We start from the raw sequence: 18150 nt of genomic DNA, 5'->3' as shown, positions 1-18150 counted from the left end.
TGTTTTCTGAATTATTTTCCAAGGCTTTCAAAACTGTTCAGGTCTCTCCTTTAAGAAGGCACTTAATCAGCTCTACTTCAGGCCACATTGCAGCATTTTCCAGCTTCTTTGCCCAAATTCAGTTATAAATTCTGGAGTGAAGCAAGTGAAAACCAAAACTGTCCATTCTCAAAGTGTAACTTTTGGCCCATCCTTCATCTCAGCTGTTTCAGTGTGTTTTAATGAAGGAGGTAGCTCTGTGAAAATAGGTTTGTTTGGGCTGTGTCCAGTACATGTCTTGCATCCTTGGAGCTGGTTTGGAAAACATTTGTTCTTTAGCTTGCATGGCTTGATTCAGCTGGAAAACAAATCGGGTGTGGGCAGTGTGTGGAAAAGGATGCCAGAAGTCTGGTGTAGGGGATGAGGGAGTGCCAGGGTCTGCTCTGAGACTTGGGAACTCAGAAGAGCCTCCCATTCCCCTGCTTCAGGCACAGTCCAGGGGAGCTTGGAGTGGGACTGTTTAATGATTTACTGGATTTGTGGTGTTGCTGAAATGGGGTGCTGCTACTCATTGCGTTGTCTTTGTTCTGCTTTTGCTTCTGTGTTCTTTCTTCACATTAGTTATACTTTGCATTTAGAATTTTCACTAGAGGTATATTACATGTAATCTGGAAAAAGCTAAAAGTAGCACGCTGGAGATCTAAACCAGGGACATCTACTTCTGTGAGGAAGAACAGTAATTAACTGTAATTAACACCAGTGGCCCATATGTTGGCCTGGTGTCAGAGCCATCATGCTGGGTTTTTGTAAACATCAGAGGTGTAGGTCTGCTCTCCAACGTAACTGTGAGATGGGCAGCTCATCCTTCAAGGCCCATAGCAGATATGTGACGGCTTCCAAAGTTTTCTCCTCTGTAATTACCAAGTGTTCACGCTGTGTTAATCCACTCAGTTAGCCTGTGACAGCCTGTTACAGCACCACACTTGTCTGGAAATGTTGTTTCTGCAGAAAGCCCAGACCCAGCTGAAGCTGCCCATCGTCCCTTCCCTTCAGAGGCTCATGATTTACCGCTGGGCTCACCAGGCCCTTGCTACCCCTGCAGATCACCCTCTCATGCCTCTGATCTGGCAGAAGTTCTTCCTCCTGTACCTTCACCGACCAGGACCACAGTATGGGTGAGTCTGACCTGCTCCAGCAGCTAGCAAGCACTCATTAAGTGCACAGAAGAAAGTGAAAGTAAGTGCGTTACACTGACTGAACCTGAAAGCAGTGGGTACCAGCAGCTTCTATGGTGAGCCAATTTATCTGCAGAGATGCTGATTTGACATTTGCAACAAGACTTAGTTGTGCTTTTTTGTTCATTTTTAGATTACCTGTAGGTGGCTGTATTGGAAGACGCTTTTTCCAGAGTGCAGCTCATGTTAACTTGCTGACTGAGATGAAGCAGCGGCTGACAGAGGTAGCAGACTTCCACCACGCTGCCAGTAAAGCACTGAGAGTGGAGAGTCCTGAGGGCAGTGAGAGGTCACCAGAGAAGGCCAGCTGCTCACCTGATTACCTGACTTCACCTGAGCTGCATAAGGAACTTGTCAGGTAAAAAAAGCCTGCCCAGTTCCATCTTAATCAATGCAACTGCCTGAGTAACTGCTACAGCGTAGTTGTAGCTGTGTGAGGAATGAAGGGATGTGACCTTAGATGTACTGCAGGCACTTACTAAAAGCATGAAATCACAGAACCATTCAGGTTGAAAAAGCCTTCCAAGATCAAGTCCAGCATTTAACCCAGCATTGTCAAGGCTGCCACTAACCCATGTCCCCAAGTGCATGGGTGTGCTCAAATCCATTCTTCTGTTTGCACAACTTGTTTGAGAGGGGGCTGGTCTTCTAAAAATAAAACATTATTGATAGATTTGTCACTCCCCTTAGGGAAAAAGCTTTGCTTTTTAATGAATGGTAGCCCCATGCTGGCAAAATATTTATTATTTAGGCATATCTGCTACTCGCATGTACGTCACTAGCTATAAATGTAAAAGGCTACTTGGTGTGTATGCATGTTTGTCACAGACCAGGACCTGAATTGGTCTGAGTAAGATTACTTCATCAGGAAATTTACTGGGGACTTCAGCACATGGTTCAGTGCAGTTTACTTAGTTAGCAGCCTAAAGGTGAGTTCTCTCAAGTGTCTTCTGTGCCACCTGAAAAATGGTAAATCTGCTTACCAAAACCTCGCCACAAGACTCCCTTTTTGTCTTGGAGTAGGCTAAAGAGAGGGACACAGTCACTCACTGCCACTCAGCTGCTGAATGCCCACTTTTTTGAGGGATGGTAGCTCCTAAGAGCTGTCTATACCTCATGCACACTAAACTTGAGGCAGTATGTGAATATTCCCAGGAGCTAGTTGAAAAGATGATTTGAAGAGAGTCCCTTGTTCAGGGACCCTGGATGTGTGGAATCTGAGCTCCTGCTCAGTGCTCCCCTCAGCAATCAGTAGGTACTGTACAAACAAACAAGGGGGATCATAAATCCCACCTGGTTGCCTGTGAAAAATAATCCAGAGATGCTCATTGGGTGAACTTGATTAATGTTTTCAGTCTTTCATTTAAAAAATGTTTCCCACTCCAACAGAGAGCCAGACTGCTCTGCACCCAAATAAATCTTATGCTCAGGAAGTTTAATGACCTGCCTAGTTTCCTAGACAGGAGCGAAATTATTGGTAGGGTTTATAGGGGCTGATTCTTGGAACTGGTGTACTTCCATTTTTTCACCAGTGACGCTGATGAAGGAAGCAGGAGTTTGCTAGCGATATTTAATACCACAGTGTGAAGATTTAATGGCATTCTACTCCTTCCTTGTCAGGAAGGCTTGGATGGTGTGATAGTGAAAATGGTACCCGTGGGTGGAATGATGTCAGCTGAAGAAAAAGGTGTATTTATGTTACAATTTTAACAGAGGAGGAAATGAGAATGAACTAGCCATGATTGAGACTCTGAAAAGAAATTAAAAGATGTGGCTTAACTCAGGCATGACTTTTTGGAGCGGGCACTGCAGAGAGGTTGTGGGGTGAGAAGCCAATCTTGCTCACATGTAATCTGTTTATTGCTTTGGTCTTTTGAGTGGGGTTGTGGTGATACTTCTTGACGTAAGAGACAGTCAGTCCTGGGTCTTATGCTAGTTTGCATAAATGTTTTCTTTTTCAGAATTTGTCCTATTACCTTTGTTGTTGCTGTTCATACTTCTCTAAGAAGCTTCTTTCCACCGCTGGTGTTTAACTTGACAGTAAACGAGTGAAAAAGCACCTGAAGTACCTGTTTTTAACCATGTTACCTTGTAGCATTATTTGTTGCCTTAATTCTAAACCTTAGAACAATCAAACTCACACTAATTTTATTTTTTTTCCTTTTTTTCCCTTTTTTTTCTTCCCTCAGGCTTTGTAATGTTTTAATTTTGTGGTTGGAAGAAGAGAGTTTCCAGAAAGGAGATACATACATTCCCTCTTTACCAAAGCAGTATGATGCACACAGACTTGCTAAAGTCATGCAGAATCAACAGGTGAGTTGCTAATAACACTGACAATCTGAAATCTACTTGCTAAAATGAGTCCTTGAAGTCAGTGGGTGACTTGTGTCACTGGTCTTTAATACACATACAGCATGTATGATACCTTCATGGCTCTAACCTTTTTCCTAAAACCCTGTGCTATCCCAAACTGCCTTCCTTTATGTTTGAAAGAGGACTCAGATGTAAATTTCTTGCATATCTGTCATTTCTTGCAGCACAGTACTTTTTCTGTACTGCTCTGTAATTAGTATTAGAGGGTAATTTAATTTGTAACTTTAAATAACAAATGACTGGAAGCCAAAACGTGCTTGTGTTGGTAGTCTGTAAAATGTCAAAGGTTCAAATACAAGTTAGTGAGTGTGTATTATTCTGTTCTTGAAGACTAAAGACTTAGTATAAGCAAAACCCTGCAAGAGGGGAGATTTTGGAAGGGCATTTCCTTATGCTTGCTTTGTTTTCTCTCCTACAGTGTATGTGACTGCTGGAAATACAGCCTGCTTTAGCCTGGCTGCAGTTAATCATGCCATGATCTTTTAAACTATCTTGGTCTCTTGTATTCCCTTTTTAGGAACAGATTTTTAGTAATCTCTCTTTCCCTTTGCCTCTTATTTATCAGAAATTATACCATGTGTTAGATTTCATCTCTAAGTGTCACAAGTGCTTTTCAGTCGATATCTATATATGTAATAAAAAGTGTTCAGTTTTTCTTTTAATTTTAGATTTTTTGCCCTTAATAATAAATTTCGTGTGACTTAAAACTGCAGGGTATATTTTTATTTATTTGCTTTAGTTCCCCAGGTCCTAGGATGGGTGGACAGCACATGATACATGACCAAAATGGGGATGATAATTTAATTATTTTGTGCTTCAGGATCTGTGGATGGAGTATGTCAATGTGGAACTCATACACCATGAGTTTCAGGAAGCTCTGAACCTTTGGCTGCAGGTTCAGCTTGAGTCCCATACAACCTGTGCTTCTGCAGGGCAAACAGATTTCACCAATCCTTTGTCAGGTAAGAGATGAAAATACTGTTATGGAAACGTGCCTTAAAGACTTACTGGGATGTCAAAGCCTTGGTTCCTTTAGGAGCTTGATGATGCCTGTCAATAAAGTTATTAATATGGTTTGTTTTCTATGGGTACAGTATTTTCCTTGAAGTTGTTACAGTTTTCTCACTAAGATTCTTGTGTGAGAGGCTAACATTGATGTTTTTTGGCTTCAAGTTTGCCATGTCATAGAGCAGAGCTAGGGCTTCATGGGCAAGCTCCCCAAAAATTCCTCTGCACAGAGCATGCTCCAGACATTTTCCCAAAGTTCAGACAGCGACAGGTACAAGCAAAGGTAAAACCAGCTGTACCTGAAAACATATTTTCTCTGTTTTGTTTTTTTTAAGTTTTGTTTTGTTTGTTTGTTTTCTGTTTAGTGTTGTTTTTCCCAGTGTGTTTCCCTGGAATTTTGGTGTGGTAAAAGTGCTGTTCTAGCACAGAAGGGGTGATAGTCATGACTGGTATATTAAGGATGTGGTGAGATTGGATTTGGGGCTGATCCAAAGAAGGGGAAGGAGTGAGGGAATAGAAGGGAACTGGAATAGTTCCATAGGTGAAGTGGCACTGTTTGGACAAAGAAACTGAATGCAAATCAGCAGGAGGAGAGGGCAGACCCGGAGAGAGGCTGTGCTTTGAGGAGGAATTGGCACTGACAAGACTAAAGATGAGGATGAGCTGTAGGGAAAGGAACATGAATTTTGCTTAGAATTTTGTTTGGGAGCCTCTGTCAGACGAGTAAAATAAATGGGGTGACAGGAAAACCGGACGATAGGAGTGTTTGGGGAAAACAAGGAAACCATTGGGTCTTTTGATCCTAATCTTTGTGTGATGGAAGAGCTGGTCATGAAAATTAGCTGTGTGAAATAAACTTTGGCAAAAATAGGAAGATTAGTCGAGTGATTTTTTTTTTTTCTTTTTAAAAGGGGGAATCCTGAGAAATATTTGTCCACAGTTAAAAATGCTTCATGCAAATAAATGTTTTTGTTCAGCTTCTCCTAGTTTTCTTATTGACCAAACTTGTTTCTCCTTTTTTTTTTTGTAGCCAAAGTGAGGATCATGAATAATTTGAAGAAGTTTGATACTCCCAAGCCCCCTCTGCCACTGCAGATGATGAAGGCTCCTGTGCCGGTGATTTCCTCTGCCAGTCTCGTGAGTCAGAAAGATGCAATCCAGCTCATGCGCACGGACCTGAACATCTTGCAGCAACACGCCAGGTGAGTCATGTCTGTGTTCCTTGTGCCTCAGCAGTGTGTCCAGCAGTGCCTTAAAATGATCATGGAGTCTCTGAATGGTTTGGGTTGGGAGGCACCTTAAAGCTCACCCCATTCCACCCCGTGCTGTGAGCAGGGACACCTTCCACTATCCCAGGGTGCTCCAAGCCCCAATGTCCAACACTTCCAGGGATCCTGGGGCAGCCACAGCTGCTCTGGGCAACCTGTGCCAGGGCCTCAGCACCCTCAGAGGGAACAATTTCTTCCTGAAGATGCCCTTCACAGCAGCCTCATTTGTGGTGTTGGCACAAGACTGTCAATACTTGATTTCTGCTTCTTGTCCCATTTGTTCTATCTTTCTTCTGGTCTATCATGTTGTTATTCTACTTCTTCAACTGAGATAAGAGTGCACAAGTCTTATCTAATGACCGAGATTACCTCAGACAGCATCTAACTTCTTTTCTCATTTGTCGTATTTCCTGAAATAAAGCCTCCTTTTAGGCTAGATTTGTTGACAACGAGTTATTTAACCCTTTGGCACTGATGTAGTAGTTGCAATATGAAGCACCCAGGAGAGAAATCTGATTTCTGGTTCTGCTAGCTTTGCGAATGAAAGAGACTTTCTGTTTTTAATATTCCTACTCAGATATCCAGCTGAATTGTTTTCAATCACAACTGGTCAATCTGTAGTCATTCTTACTCATTGTAGTCATTTAATAACGATATTATGAACCAGAACAAAAACTACTAAGCCCACGAGAGGCTGTGTCTAAACAATTCCAGCATTAATTTTAGGTGGGTTCTCTTTTTTCTTTCTTTTTTCCCTCTTCTGACTGAATCATCACACTCCAGCTTTTTTTTTTTTTTTTTGTCTGGTGGAAAATTACGTTTCCTACAGAGATTATTCTGTTTAGTGTCCTTCCAGGTTGTCATCTAAAGTAATTCAAAAGAACTCACACATACTTGAGTATTTTTGTTCTTATGAACCTGTTTTTTTTATTACTTTGAAGTGCTATTACTTTGAAGTTTTAGCTCAATTTCATTTAATAATCTTTTATGTTTTCCAGGAAGGTGTCATGAGTCTTTGTACAGCACATCAAATTGAAGTCTCCTCTGTTGCTTATAAAATCTTAGCCTTGCCGTTTCCGGGAAAGATTGTGGTAATTTTATTAATAAATGCCTTTCAGAACTGCAGCTCTCTGGGAGTCTCAGCATGTTGCTCTGAACAGTGAGATACTGGACACGGTGCCTAAGCTGTATGTCAACAGGGAGGAGCAGATCACCCTCCACCTGGAGTGCAGGGGAACTTCAAATAAAGGCTGCCAGGGAGCAGCTCAGCTCACCATCCAGGTTAGAGGCACAGCATCACCTCTGTTTTGGGGCTGTTGGACATAGAGGATGAGTGTGAAATGGCTGAATTACTGTAAAAATGGTAGTGTGTGACCAAATAAATCCACAGACATCTTAGTGATCTGAAACACCTCATGTGTAATGCTCAGAAGGAGAAGCAGATCAAGAGCTGAAGAATAAGTTGTAGCATGATTTTTTTTGCTCATGGTATCCATTCTAAACTGCTTCCCAGTGTATGGATGTGGGAATTTGCCTGCTGATAGGAATAGAAGCATGAAAATGTTTAAAGATGTTGCTTAGTAAATGAATTTTTTGATCCCCTCTAAGTTTTAGTCCCTGTGGATTAAAAGCCTTAGATAAAAGACATGAATTATATTAGTGCGTATGATAATTAATTAGGAACATGTCCAAAGATGTGTGCTTGGGCACAATGTACTGAATCTGATCAAAGCTCTCAGGGGGAAAACCATCCAAATTCAGAGTTCTCTGACTAGACTGTGCTTTGTTTTTATGAATAGCTGCAACATGGAAGAGTTTTAGCAAAACCGTGTTAATTCTGAAATGAGTATGTGTCCTTTTGTCATTTAGTTTGAAGGGAAGCACAAAAATGAAGCAGTGAGCCAGCAGCTTCATGCTTTGCGCAAAGAAGTGAGACAACTGCAGGCAGAAGCCATGAAGCCACCTTCTCTGGGTGTTGTGGAAGCAGCTGTTCACGTGGAGAATTTCATAACGTAGGTTGTTCAGACACTGCTCTGGGCAGGGGTGTTTGTATTTCCATTTTGGTATGTTGGAGTTAAAATGTGGAATCTGTTCATGTGTTTTCCCTCATGCTTGTCAGCTTGGGCCAACAATCCTGAGACCTCTAAAGGAGTATTTCTTATTATCAGAGGGTCACTGAGGCTCAACAGGGCACACACTATTGTGTTGTACTTCTGTTTATTGTTTTCTACTTCTTTTTATTGTTCTGTGCCTTATAACAGCCTTCCTAATCCTGTAAAAGCACACTTGAGTCATGACACAGATGCTGTGCTAAACTTCAGGAAGTGGCAAACTTGTACCACAGCTGTCTCAGCTATAGGCTAAATTACATGATTCCAGTGTGACTCTCTATGGGTTTTTCTGTATTATAGTGCAGAGCATAATTCTTTAATAGAGTGCTATAATTTGAAGTAGTTTTTCAATTTGTGAAACAAAATGTTGCAGTGGAAGCAGGCTAGATAATACCACTCTTTTAGGGAGTGTGGATAAAATGGGGTCATCCAAGGCCCTCTTGCTCACTTGAAGATCTTTTACAGTTCTTTCCAGAGGTCCACTTTTGCAACTTCATTCTCAATTTTCCAAATTTCTGCTGGGATTCTCTTAGTGTAGCTGGTTCGCTACAGAGTGTAATGATTGTACAAGTAAAAGGATTTACTTACTACTTCTACTTGTTCATTCTTGATCGTTGATTTGAAAAATTCTGTGGATGAACTAGTCCTTGGGATTTACATCTGTGAAACTGCATCTTCTTCAGCTCTTTTAATTCAGACTCAGTGGAGACAGGGATTTAATCTCAACAAAACATTTACTTGGCAATACACAAGAAAAGATTGATTCTGTTTTAATTCTTTTATTGTTGAGCCTGTGAAATAAAATGAGGTAATTTTTCTTGCAGTACAAAGGTAGTTGAGATGCCATCAGAATATGATGATTACTTGATTAGAGGGAGAAATAATCCAGTGGAACTCTGCTGTGGAAGTCTTTCAGTGTTCACTTTCTGACTGTGGTTATAGAGACTTGCTAAGGTTTGGAAGTATCCATTTCAGGCAGCAAAATTACATGAGCTAAATCTGTGACTTTTCAGCCTGGATATGAGAAGGAGGGATACTTGGGATATCACAAATACCCATCTCAAGGCTATATATTGGCAAGAAACCTTTCTTTATTGTCACAGGTTATTCTCCGTGTGTAAATTTAATTTGCCTTTTTAACCTAATTTTTTTAGGGCCCTCATAAATATCTACAAGGTGCAGCCTATGCCTGCAATCAAGAAAGTTGGAATTGGCTTGTTTTTTACACTGGTAGAATATGTGTGTGATGAAACTCAACGCAATCCTCCCACAAGACAGTTCTTCACGTCCTGCATTGAGATTCTGGGCCAAGTGAGTTTACTTCTTGAATATGAAAATATTTTTCTAAGTTTTTAAAATTTGATTTTTGGATGCCTATTCTTATTCAAATTGCTTGCTGACATTGGGAGGTGTAACATGTTCAGAAGCCTGAAAGTTAATTTCTAAGCTTCTATCCCATTTTCTTTTCAACTAATTGTGTAATATGCACAGTCTTCAGGAAAGGCAAGGCTTGCATTTAAGCAAAATAAAAACTTGATCTGAGGTGCCTGCCTAATGTTAATAAATTGTCATTGTGCTAGTTAAATGCTAGAGTTTGGCAGATAACTAGGGTTTGGATACTTTCAGTTCATAGAAGTGTGTTTCAGCATAGACTTTGCTTTTACTTGTCGCTTTCTGGTTGATGTACATCTTGTCAACTTCTGTATTTAGACGTTTTCTTCTACAGCCTTGCAGTGTTCTCTGTGTAGTGAGTTATACCAGAAGTATGCTGGAAGAGAAGATAAGTGCTTGTTGGTGGTGATAATGTTTGCTGTGTTTGTGCACTGAGAAAAATCATTAGCCTCTGCTTTGGGTCAAGATCCTTATTTTTATCTTAGATGCAGCTTATTTCCATGTGCAGCTGTCCTTGAGCACCTCTAACAGCTGAAGTGATGAGAAGTTCTTCAGAGCTGTAGTTCAGTTAAATTTTTCCTATTATCAAGCACGGCTGGTCAGATCAGGATTCATTTTCTTGTACTATTCCATCAGAAAAAAATGGTATTTCCAGGCAACATATGTGATCATAAATGCTGTTTTAAAATGTGCTAGGGAGATGTGTTTATTTTGTGCTATATCTTGTGGACCAACAGCATTTAGCTGATGTTAATCTCATACAGTGTTTTGTTTTTGAGAAAATCTTCCCTTTTATAAAAGGACCAAAACTGTGACTGTCGAAACAACTAGCTTAAGAGATGTATTTCCCAGTTGGCTCATATTTGGCTGTTATATTTTCCACCATTCCCACTTTTCTCAGGTGTTCATCAGTGGGACCAAATCAGAGTGCAAGCGTTTGCTCCAGACAATCCTGCAGAATCGAAGGCTTTGTACTCTCCTTTCTCCTTACTTCACTCCTGTTGCCTCTCCCAGTGAATTTGTGACTTTATACGAAAAAGTTGTGGCCTTTCTGAGTGAGGATAATAGTGATGTTGTCTTCATGCTGCTGACAAAGGTAAAGTCTGGTCTGTGGGTGTTCTTCCCCTGAAGACCTTGTCTTTGGGCTAAAGAGGAAAGAAGTGCAAATCTGGTATTTTAAAATAGCATTGACCGGTTCTGTAGAGCTGTGTTGGTCATACTGAATAGTAATTTAAGCTCAAGAGGTGCTGGAGTCAAAAGAGAATAGCTTAAATAGCCTTTTCTAGCACACATAGTATCAGTATGTGCTTCCCAGGGCTTAGTGCTGAAATTAAAACCATCTTTTGATGGCTTCTTCTGCCTGATTATCTCTGCAGCGACATTCATCACAGTAGCCAGTGAATGCCAGGTATCTTATAACAAAATTTGGAACAGTGTCTGCATTTGCCAGCTCTGTTTGGCACCCACGTCCTTCCTGCCTGTCTTAAAACTGAATTAGGTAATAGCAAGTGATTTACACATATCGTGTTACTCATGATACTGCCAGTGGAGAAATTAGTGTAACACTTGGCCTTTGATACTGCTCTGATTCTCCTCTTTAGTTACAGGGTGACAGCTGGAAGCAGCAAAGAGTCTGTCCTGGGCAGGACTCTGAGCTGTCCGTGGTGACAGTGGCCAGCATTGTCCCTGCTGACCGAGGTCTGAGCAGCTGCTCAAGAGGCTACGAAAGCTTTGCTCCTCCATCTAAAAATTTATGGACTATGGACATCAGGTCCAGTTTAATGCTTGTGTGGAAACTCATATGCATCTTTATTAATCTGAGCCCCCCTGCCAAGGGCTGTTTAATAAATCTAGGGACTTCTGCGGTATGCTAAATCATAGCCTTTGGAGAGTGAGGTTTGGAGCTAGGGCTAACAAGATGCACATTCATGAGGGTTTTCTTAAACACATAAAAATGTCATGATTTTATTTCCCTGGCGATTTCTCCCTTCTCCCAGAAGTGTTGTGGCTGTCAAATCTTGTGCTTGCGAATGCTCCCTGTGCTCTGTTCTAGTTTGACCTCACGCAGTGGTTGAGCGTGGCCAAGCCGCCTCTCTCGGAGCGCACCCAGCTCCTGGAGTCCATTCACTTGGCCCTCAATGCATGTGGCCTGGAACCTGAAGAAGATATTTTGATGCCATTTAATATCTTCTGCAAGCATTGGACTAACCTTCTCCAGTATCAGTTCCCTGACCACTACAGTGATTTCTTAAGGTTGTTTGTGCAAAGTAAGTATCTGAGGTGATGCATTTTAAGCTCCTTGTGCAGAACCCTTCTGGCTTAAAAAAGTGAACTCTGTGCAGTAGAGTTAAACAGCAACAAATGCAGTACAACTTAGACTTCCTTAGGTTTCTGTGGGCACTTTCATGTGCCTTGCTATGTGATGTATTTTTATTAGACATATTGTAGCTCTTCTGTGGCTCAGGGCACACACATCCATGACAACAGATTTTTCAGCCCATGTAGCAGGAGAAGGATGGAGGAGTGGTCTCCTGTTAATGGAAGCACCTATTAATTATGGTTATGCCACAGTCTGTAATGCAGAAACCAAAACCAAAGGGTTTTTGATCACCCTTCAATATCAGGTGGAGAACTGGAAATACGAAGACCTGGAACTGACACTGAAATCTGCTGAAAATGTCCTGGTTGACATTTGATGCCACCCATAATCTGATGTGTCCCTCAAATGAGAGCAAAAGTACTTCTCTTTGTCATACCATACCTGCTGAGGTACCAGCTGTCTCTAAATGTGTGTTTGCGGCCAGGGATGTACAAAGTGCCTGGGAAGATCTCTAAGGAGAGAAACATGTAGATGCCAAAAGGAAATGTTAAGTTGATTACATTTGCAAATTAGAGATAATCTCTCACTCTCAAACTTGGGGCTTTCAAACTCCCGTGTTACCTAATTTTTCGTGTAGCAGGGAGCTCTAATTTCAGCCTTTTTTGAGAGAAGGGGACTAACTTTGTGGTTTTCACGCGTGCATTCCCTTCTTTCTCCTAAGGCTCATCAGAGCAGCTTCTAAGCCCTGACTGCTGGAAGGCATCACTTAGAGCTTTGGGGTGTGATTCACTGGCGATTGAGCAGGGCAGTGTCAAGAGAAGTGATTCTGCTGAAGCTCCTGTGGTGAGGGAGGCTGCAAAAACTCTCCTCTCTACAGAACAGGTGGGTGCCTCTTGGGTTGATTGATATTTTTCAGGTGAAACAGCTTCCCTCCAGTGACAGATAGCACTGCTGTGCAGCCTTTCTGCAGCTGATTAACAGCTTCCTTCTTTTTACAGGTCAGAGAGACAATAGAATGGCTTTCTACATCCTTCTGCAAACTTCGACTGGCCTCGGTGGACTTCAGGACTTTCGGCCTGTTTTCAAAATGGACTCCTTATGTGGCTGAAATGAACAAATTCCTGGAGTATCTCATTAAACGACTTATTGACACTGAAGTTGACAATTTAGCCCAAGAACCTATTGGGAGTAGCAGAATTTTAGCAGGTAATGTGTCTTAAAAGCAAATTACTTAAGTACCTAATTTCTCTAATTCTGCCTGTTAAGGGCCATTTAAATAAACAGTAAAATTTTTTACTTTGCATTTGTATTAAAATACAGATGGGAAATGTTGATGCTACTTTGTGGCCGTGTAGGACTTTATGCTTTATAATCTGAGAAGGAAGCTCTTTTATATTTGAGCTTGCTTCAAAATTATTTTATGAGGTGATTGCACTTTCTTCAAGAAAAATAGTCTTTTGCACTGAGCAGAGGTTTGGAAGGAGATACTACTGAATTTCATCATGCATGATTTAGATCTGGAGAAAGTTGGCTTTTACTTTAATTTTTAATTAATTTTAATTTAAATTTTAATTAAAACATTTTAGTATGTGGAGGTTTAAAGTGTGGATCATCATTACCCCCACAATCTCTGGTGTATTATTAAAATTATACTAATAAAACATCTTAACAATGCAAAATGCTCGTGATGGTTGTTCATACAGCCATATTGTTAACAGTTATTATCAAGCATATTGTATTTTAAATTCTTATTTGACTAGAAAGGACTGATTGAATGGTTGGATTCAATGATCTTAGAGGTCTTTTCCAGTCTTAATTATTCTATAATTCTGTGAATGTTAGAGTGAGAAAAGGATATTATATGCAAATTTAGAAAAGTATAATATGTTCACTGTTGTTGATTTGAAAGAAAAAAGCAACTTTGTTTTGTATCCTTTTAGCATTGCAGTCCTTGTATTCAGTCATTGCTGGACTCTTTAAACCATGGATACTGGTCTTGGATAAAGAAGATGCAAGGTATGTATTGCATTTTAAAATTAAATTAATTTTTGCTAAAGTAGGGACTTTAGTCCTGTAAGAATGACTGTCATTATTACCTGGTTTTTAATAATTTGTGACTGTCTTGCCTTCCATTTAAATAGGTCTCACTTTGTCATTTCCTTAATAATTACAGAACTAATTAATGACCTACATCAAATTTTCCAAGGTTTGGATAGAATAATTATTTTAGATATGACAAAGATCTTGTAATAATAACATGAGCAGAGCTTGATTATGTGAAGGATTTCACTCAGTTTTAAAAACACTGAAACTTGAATTTCAGATTCCCTTTTTTTAGCTTCCATAATATCTATAATACCTGTTTAAAAGAAAACAAAAAAGCCAAACAAATATAACCCCAAATGCCAGTGGTATGTAAAGAAACTTCAGGCTAAATCAGTGCTGTGATGATCTATTGCCTTGTGTACCTCTGCCTTCACGTGAAAAGTTAGTTATGCTACTATACATTCAAATTGTGCTTTCTTTCAAAATTAAAAGCTTTTGGAGTTGTGAATGCACCATCAGCACTGAAGTTAGAAGGTTGTCTGCAGTTGCTGAATAATATCACTGAGAAACTCTGTTGTTGTAATTCCATCATGAAATACCAAACAAGTAATTTCTGGTTACTCTTCAGTGGGATAGTAAACTATGTAGCTCTTCTAAGGAAGAAGAAGAGAGTCCCAAAGAGCGGAAAGTGGGAGAACTGCTGATACTTGTACTTCACTGCTTTAGAATATTTAAATTGCAAATGTTTATGATCAGGTAACTGAACACTGAAATTTGTGTTGTGCCTGTTTTCAGTAGCCAGCCCTGCTACCCTTGGCTGGAGAGTGACACTCCTGTAGCCTCCACCGTGGTCGGTTTGTTTGCAGATTGCATCAAGCTTTTGCATGAGAGCTTTAAAGGTGAGCATGAAATCCTAACCTCCTCACTTCTGATTTGGAGAAAAAAACCACAGAAATTTAGTGTGCATTTTTTTCTTTGAGTGTATTTTAGTGTAACTCACAAGTTTTCATCTTCAGAAATAGACTTTCTTCTGAAAGCAAGTTTTATCTGAATTTTTTTCTGTTGTTAATTCAGCAATTTTCTTTGATTCTAGAAAAGCTGTTGCCAAGCCACCATGGGGCTCTCTGGTTACACCTAATGCATTACTGTGAATGTTGCACAGCCCCCAAAATGCCAGAGTTTATTCTCTATGCTTTCCACACTGAGTTCAGAAGGCTTCCATGGAAGGAAATGCATCCCGACCAGATGCTTATGGAAGAGTTCTTTAAAGTGAGTTCATGGGAACTGTTGAATTAAGTTTGTAGTCAGTGCTGCCCTCGAAAAGAGCTGGAGAGCAAGAGACAGTTCTTTTAGCAAGTAGGCTTTTAAAGTTTGTTTGTAGCATTCACAGCTGCTCAGTTTGTGATGGATTTTTGAAAAGGAGTGCTTTTGAGTCCTAGACAAAGTTGTGGGGAGCTGTACAGCTCCCTTTTCGTTGATGTGCTTGAATGTCTCATTTATTGCTTATGTATATAATGTTTTTAGTTAGATTTAATATATTTTGCTAGTGCCATGTTGTTCTCACTTCCAAGTCATCTGAGACAAGGTAAAGCTGCAAGAGGGGGAATGAAATGATGGAGAGAAGACATTTGTCTACTCTTCTGCTGACCTAAAATGCTGCTGTAGATTTACAGTTGGCTAGGGAACTAAAAAGTATGAAAGTACTTACATCTTACATTGTACTTGCATTGTTTTACGCACCTTTTTCCCTTTCTCCTTTCTAGATTGAAAGAGGCAGCCCCAAGAGTTGTTTCTTGTTCTTGGGTTATGTTTTATGTGAAATAAACTGGGTCAGTGTCCTCTCTGATGCTTGGAATCCCAACCCTCACCCTCAGACTCACAACATGATTGTCTGTTTGCTGTATATGATGGTACTGTTGGCAAAGGAGGAACAGCTTATAGGCAAAGAGGTAATTTTTGTGAAGGTTCCTACCCATCTCTTAAAAGAAAAATAATCCTTTACTAGAAGGGACATGCAATGTGACTAAGTCCAGTTCATTGCTTCTGGAGGACTCTGCAGAGGGTCTTGATTGTCTTCAAGAAGTCCCATTTCACATCTGTCAGCTTTCTTCCACTTGCAGCATCTTCTGTTCTCCATTTCCTCTGAGGCATTACAAGATGCCACATCAAGATGTCACCAGCAGCCTTTGACCATCATTGTATTTCAGTTTAGGAAAATTACCAGAGTTCATGTGCTTTGACCTGAACGTGTTTGCTTATCAGAACCTTCTCAAGCTTCAGAAGATAGCTGTTTGCACATGGTGTGAGTCAGCCTCAGGAATTCCCTCCTTCCCTCCAGCAGTGTGTTAAACTGACACACTGTCAGGAGGTTTTTGCCTCCCAGAGCACTCTTGTGACGCCTTGATCTAAATCTCAAACTTTCTCAGCCCTGTGTTCCAGGGCATGAGCAACTTGAGAAGTACTTGTTGTACCAGTGTCACATTCCTGTAGAAGTAGTGTAATTTGTGTTAGTTCTGGATTGTCAGCACAATTCTAGTATTTGTTCATTCTAAAACCTGTAGAAACATAGAGTAGGATATAGAATATCCTGAGTTGGAAGTAGTCATGGAGTCCAACTCCCAGCCCTGCCCAGACACCCCAGAAATCCCACCCTGGGCATCCCTGGCAGCGCTGTCCAAACGCTCCTGGAGCTCTGGCAGCCTCGGGGCCGTGCCCATTCCCTGGGGAGCCTGGGCAGTGCCCAGCACCCTCTGGGGGAAGAACCTTTCCCTGATACCCATCCTGCACCTCTCCTGACTCAGCTCCATGCCAGCTGGTGTTTCTCTGTGTCCAGGGGGCTCTTTTTTTACTGCAGATATTTAAGAATAGATGAGAGCTGCTTGTAAACAGACAGCTTTCCATCTGCTGACTTGCACTGCCTATGTGAGCTGTGTCTCCATCCCTGCTGTGCTGTTTAGGATGGTGTTTATGAGAAAAAGCACATGTGGAGTCTCCCAGGTTGGTGGATGATTCACTGAATCAAAAATTAGGGACATAATTTCTACTGTGAACTTAGATGAACCTATTTTTAAAAATAATATTTTAATGCCTCTTTTAAACCTGTACTGAAGTGACTTTAACTTGAAGGGTCTCCATATCTTTCTAGCCATCTTTACGTTTTTACATGTCAGATTTTAACATTTTTTTCCACTGACTTTCATGCTTGATTAGAGCTACTGCAACAGTCTGCATACAGTTTTGCAAATGCTAGAGATGAAATACATGTGTTAGCTTACTGCTTGAATAAGGAATTGGTTTTCAGACAGACTCCCAATGGTCATCTATTTCTGTGGCTTTTCTGCTCCATCTCCTTCAAATTCTGAAGCCAGATCTTCCTTCCAGTATTGAGTACGGTGCATATGAATTGAAAACTGCAAAGAAGGTGTAGCTTAAACCGATGTCTTTAAATCTTCAGGAATCTCCACTCATAAATCTTCTTGGACAGACCAGCTCCCTTCCTTGGCAGCTTGTGGGCATTTCATCTTACCAAAGCATCATCAGCTACTGCAACAGTCACTACCCTCCCTCTGTTATCCTTGCTAAGGATGCTGGAGCTGAACTGATCGTGAAGCTCCTGAAAATCTCAGCAGGCTTTGGGGCATCTTCGGATAGTCACATACACCTTGTGAGTTGAACTAGTTTTGGAGCATCTCCATGCTGTTCCTGGCTTTTGCAAAGTTCTGCTTGTGTATATTACAGAATAAGGAAAGAGTTCTAGGTGTGATTTTTCTTTTTTTTTTTTTTTTTTGGTCCCCTAATTGATTTTAATTTTGTTTGACAGGATGCAACACTGAAGTGCCGAGCATACATTCGCCAGGTGGTTCAGTTCCTCAGCACCTTAGAACAAAGTGGAAAGATAACCCTTGCAGTTTTGGAACAAGAAATGGCCAAGTTGCTAGATGATGTAGTCATCTTTAGTCCCCCAGGTTTGTGTTGAAGAAATGGCAAATCACCTTAAAGCTGTTCAATGCTTTGTTCTGCTGAGTAGATTGATCTGTGATGATTTAATTATTTGCATTACTGTCATGTGTCCCTTACAGGCAGCAGGGCATGGTGCTTTGGTGATGTATATATAAGTGGTATATTAGCACAAAGCAAAAATATGAATCTTACTCCACGGAGCTGTCAAGAGTGACAGAACCAACATTAAAAACAGGGGTTGTGTTGTGAATAAAACTGGCTGATACACAGGAGCTTGAGGGATAAATTTCTTTGTCATCTGGTGGTTTAGGGTGTTTTCTAATTTTTATTTTACTTGTCATTTACCTCTTTTTTAAAGGGAGGAATGACACAAATCCATTCTCTTGGTCCTGAGCGATTAGAAGTAATGGCTACAAACTTAAAGTGGGGAAAATTAGGTTAGATGTTAGGAAGAAAGT

At 40.6% G+C, this 18150-nt stretch overlaps 1 protein-coding gene across 2 annotated transcripts in view; it reads left to right on the top strand.

The window, feature by feature from the left end:
- Window positions 1-18150, top strand: part of EPG5 (ectopic P-granules 5 autophagy tethering factor) — a 55093-nt gene that overhangs the window by 28926 nt on the left and 8017 nt on the right. For both annotated transcript variants that reach the window (XM_048291586.1, XM_048291585.1), the window contains exons 22-39: window positions 988-1154; window positions 1348-1572; window positions 3404-3527; window positions 4408-4549; window positions 5626-5797; window positions 6982-7144; window positions 7733-7875; window positions 9129-9285; window positions 10268-10462; window positions 11420-11633; window positions 12408-12568; window positions 12685-12892; window positions 13627-13702; window positions 14528-14631; window positions 14826-15001; window positions 15496-15681; window positions 17187-17396; window positions 17553-17697. In XM_048291586.1, coding sequence (XP_048147543.1) covers window positions 988-1154; window positions 1348-1572; window positions 3404-3527; window positions 4408-4549; window positions 5626-5797; window positions 6982-7144; window positions 7733-7875; window positions 9129-9285; window positions 10268-10462; window positions 11420-11633; window positions 12408-12568; window positions 12685-12892; window positions 13627-13702; window positions 14528-14631; window positions 14826-15001; window positions 15496-15681; window positions 17187-17396; window positions 17553-17697 — 2968 coding nt within the window. The remainder of the gene's footprint in view (window positions 1-987; window positions 1155-1347; window positions 1573-3403; window positions 3528-4407; window positions 4550-5625; window positions 5798-6981; window positions 7145-7732; window positions 7876-9128; window positions 9286-10267; window positions 10463-11419; window positions 11634-12407; window positions 12569-12684; window positions 12893-13626; window positions 13703-14527; window positions 14632-14825; window positions 15002-15495; window positions 15682-17186; window positions 17397-17552; window positions 17698-18150) is intronic.

The sequence above is a fragment of the Corvus hawaiiensis genome, chromosome Z (assembly GCF_020740725.1).
Source record: "Corvus hawaiiensis isolate bCorHaw1 chromosome Z, bCorHaw1.pri.cur, whole genome shotgun sequence".
Lineage (NCBI taxonomy): Eukaryota > Metazoa > Chordata > Aves > Passeriformes > Corvidae > Corvus > Corvus hawaiiensis.
The sequence above is the reverse complement of the archived record's forward strand: the minus strand, read 5'-3'. Positions and strand labels throughout refer to the sequence as shown.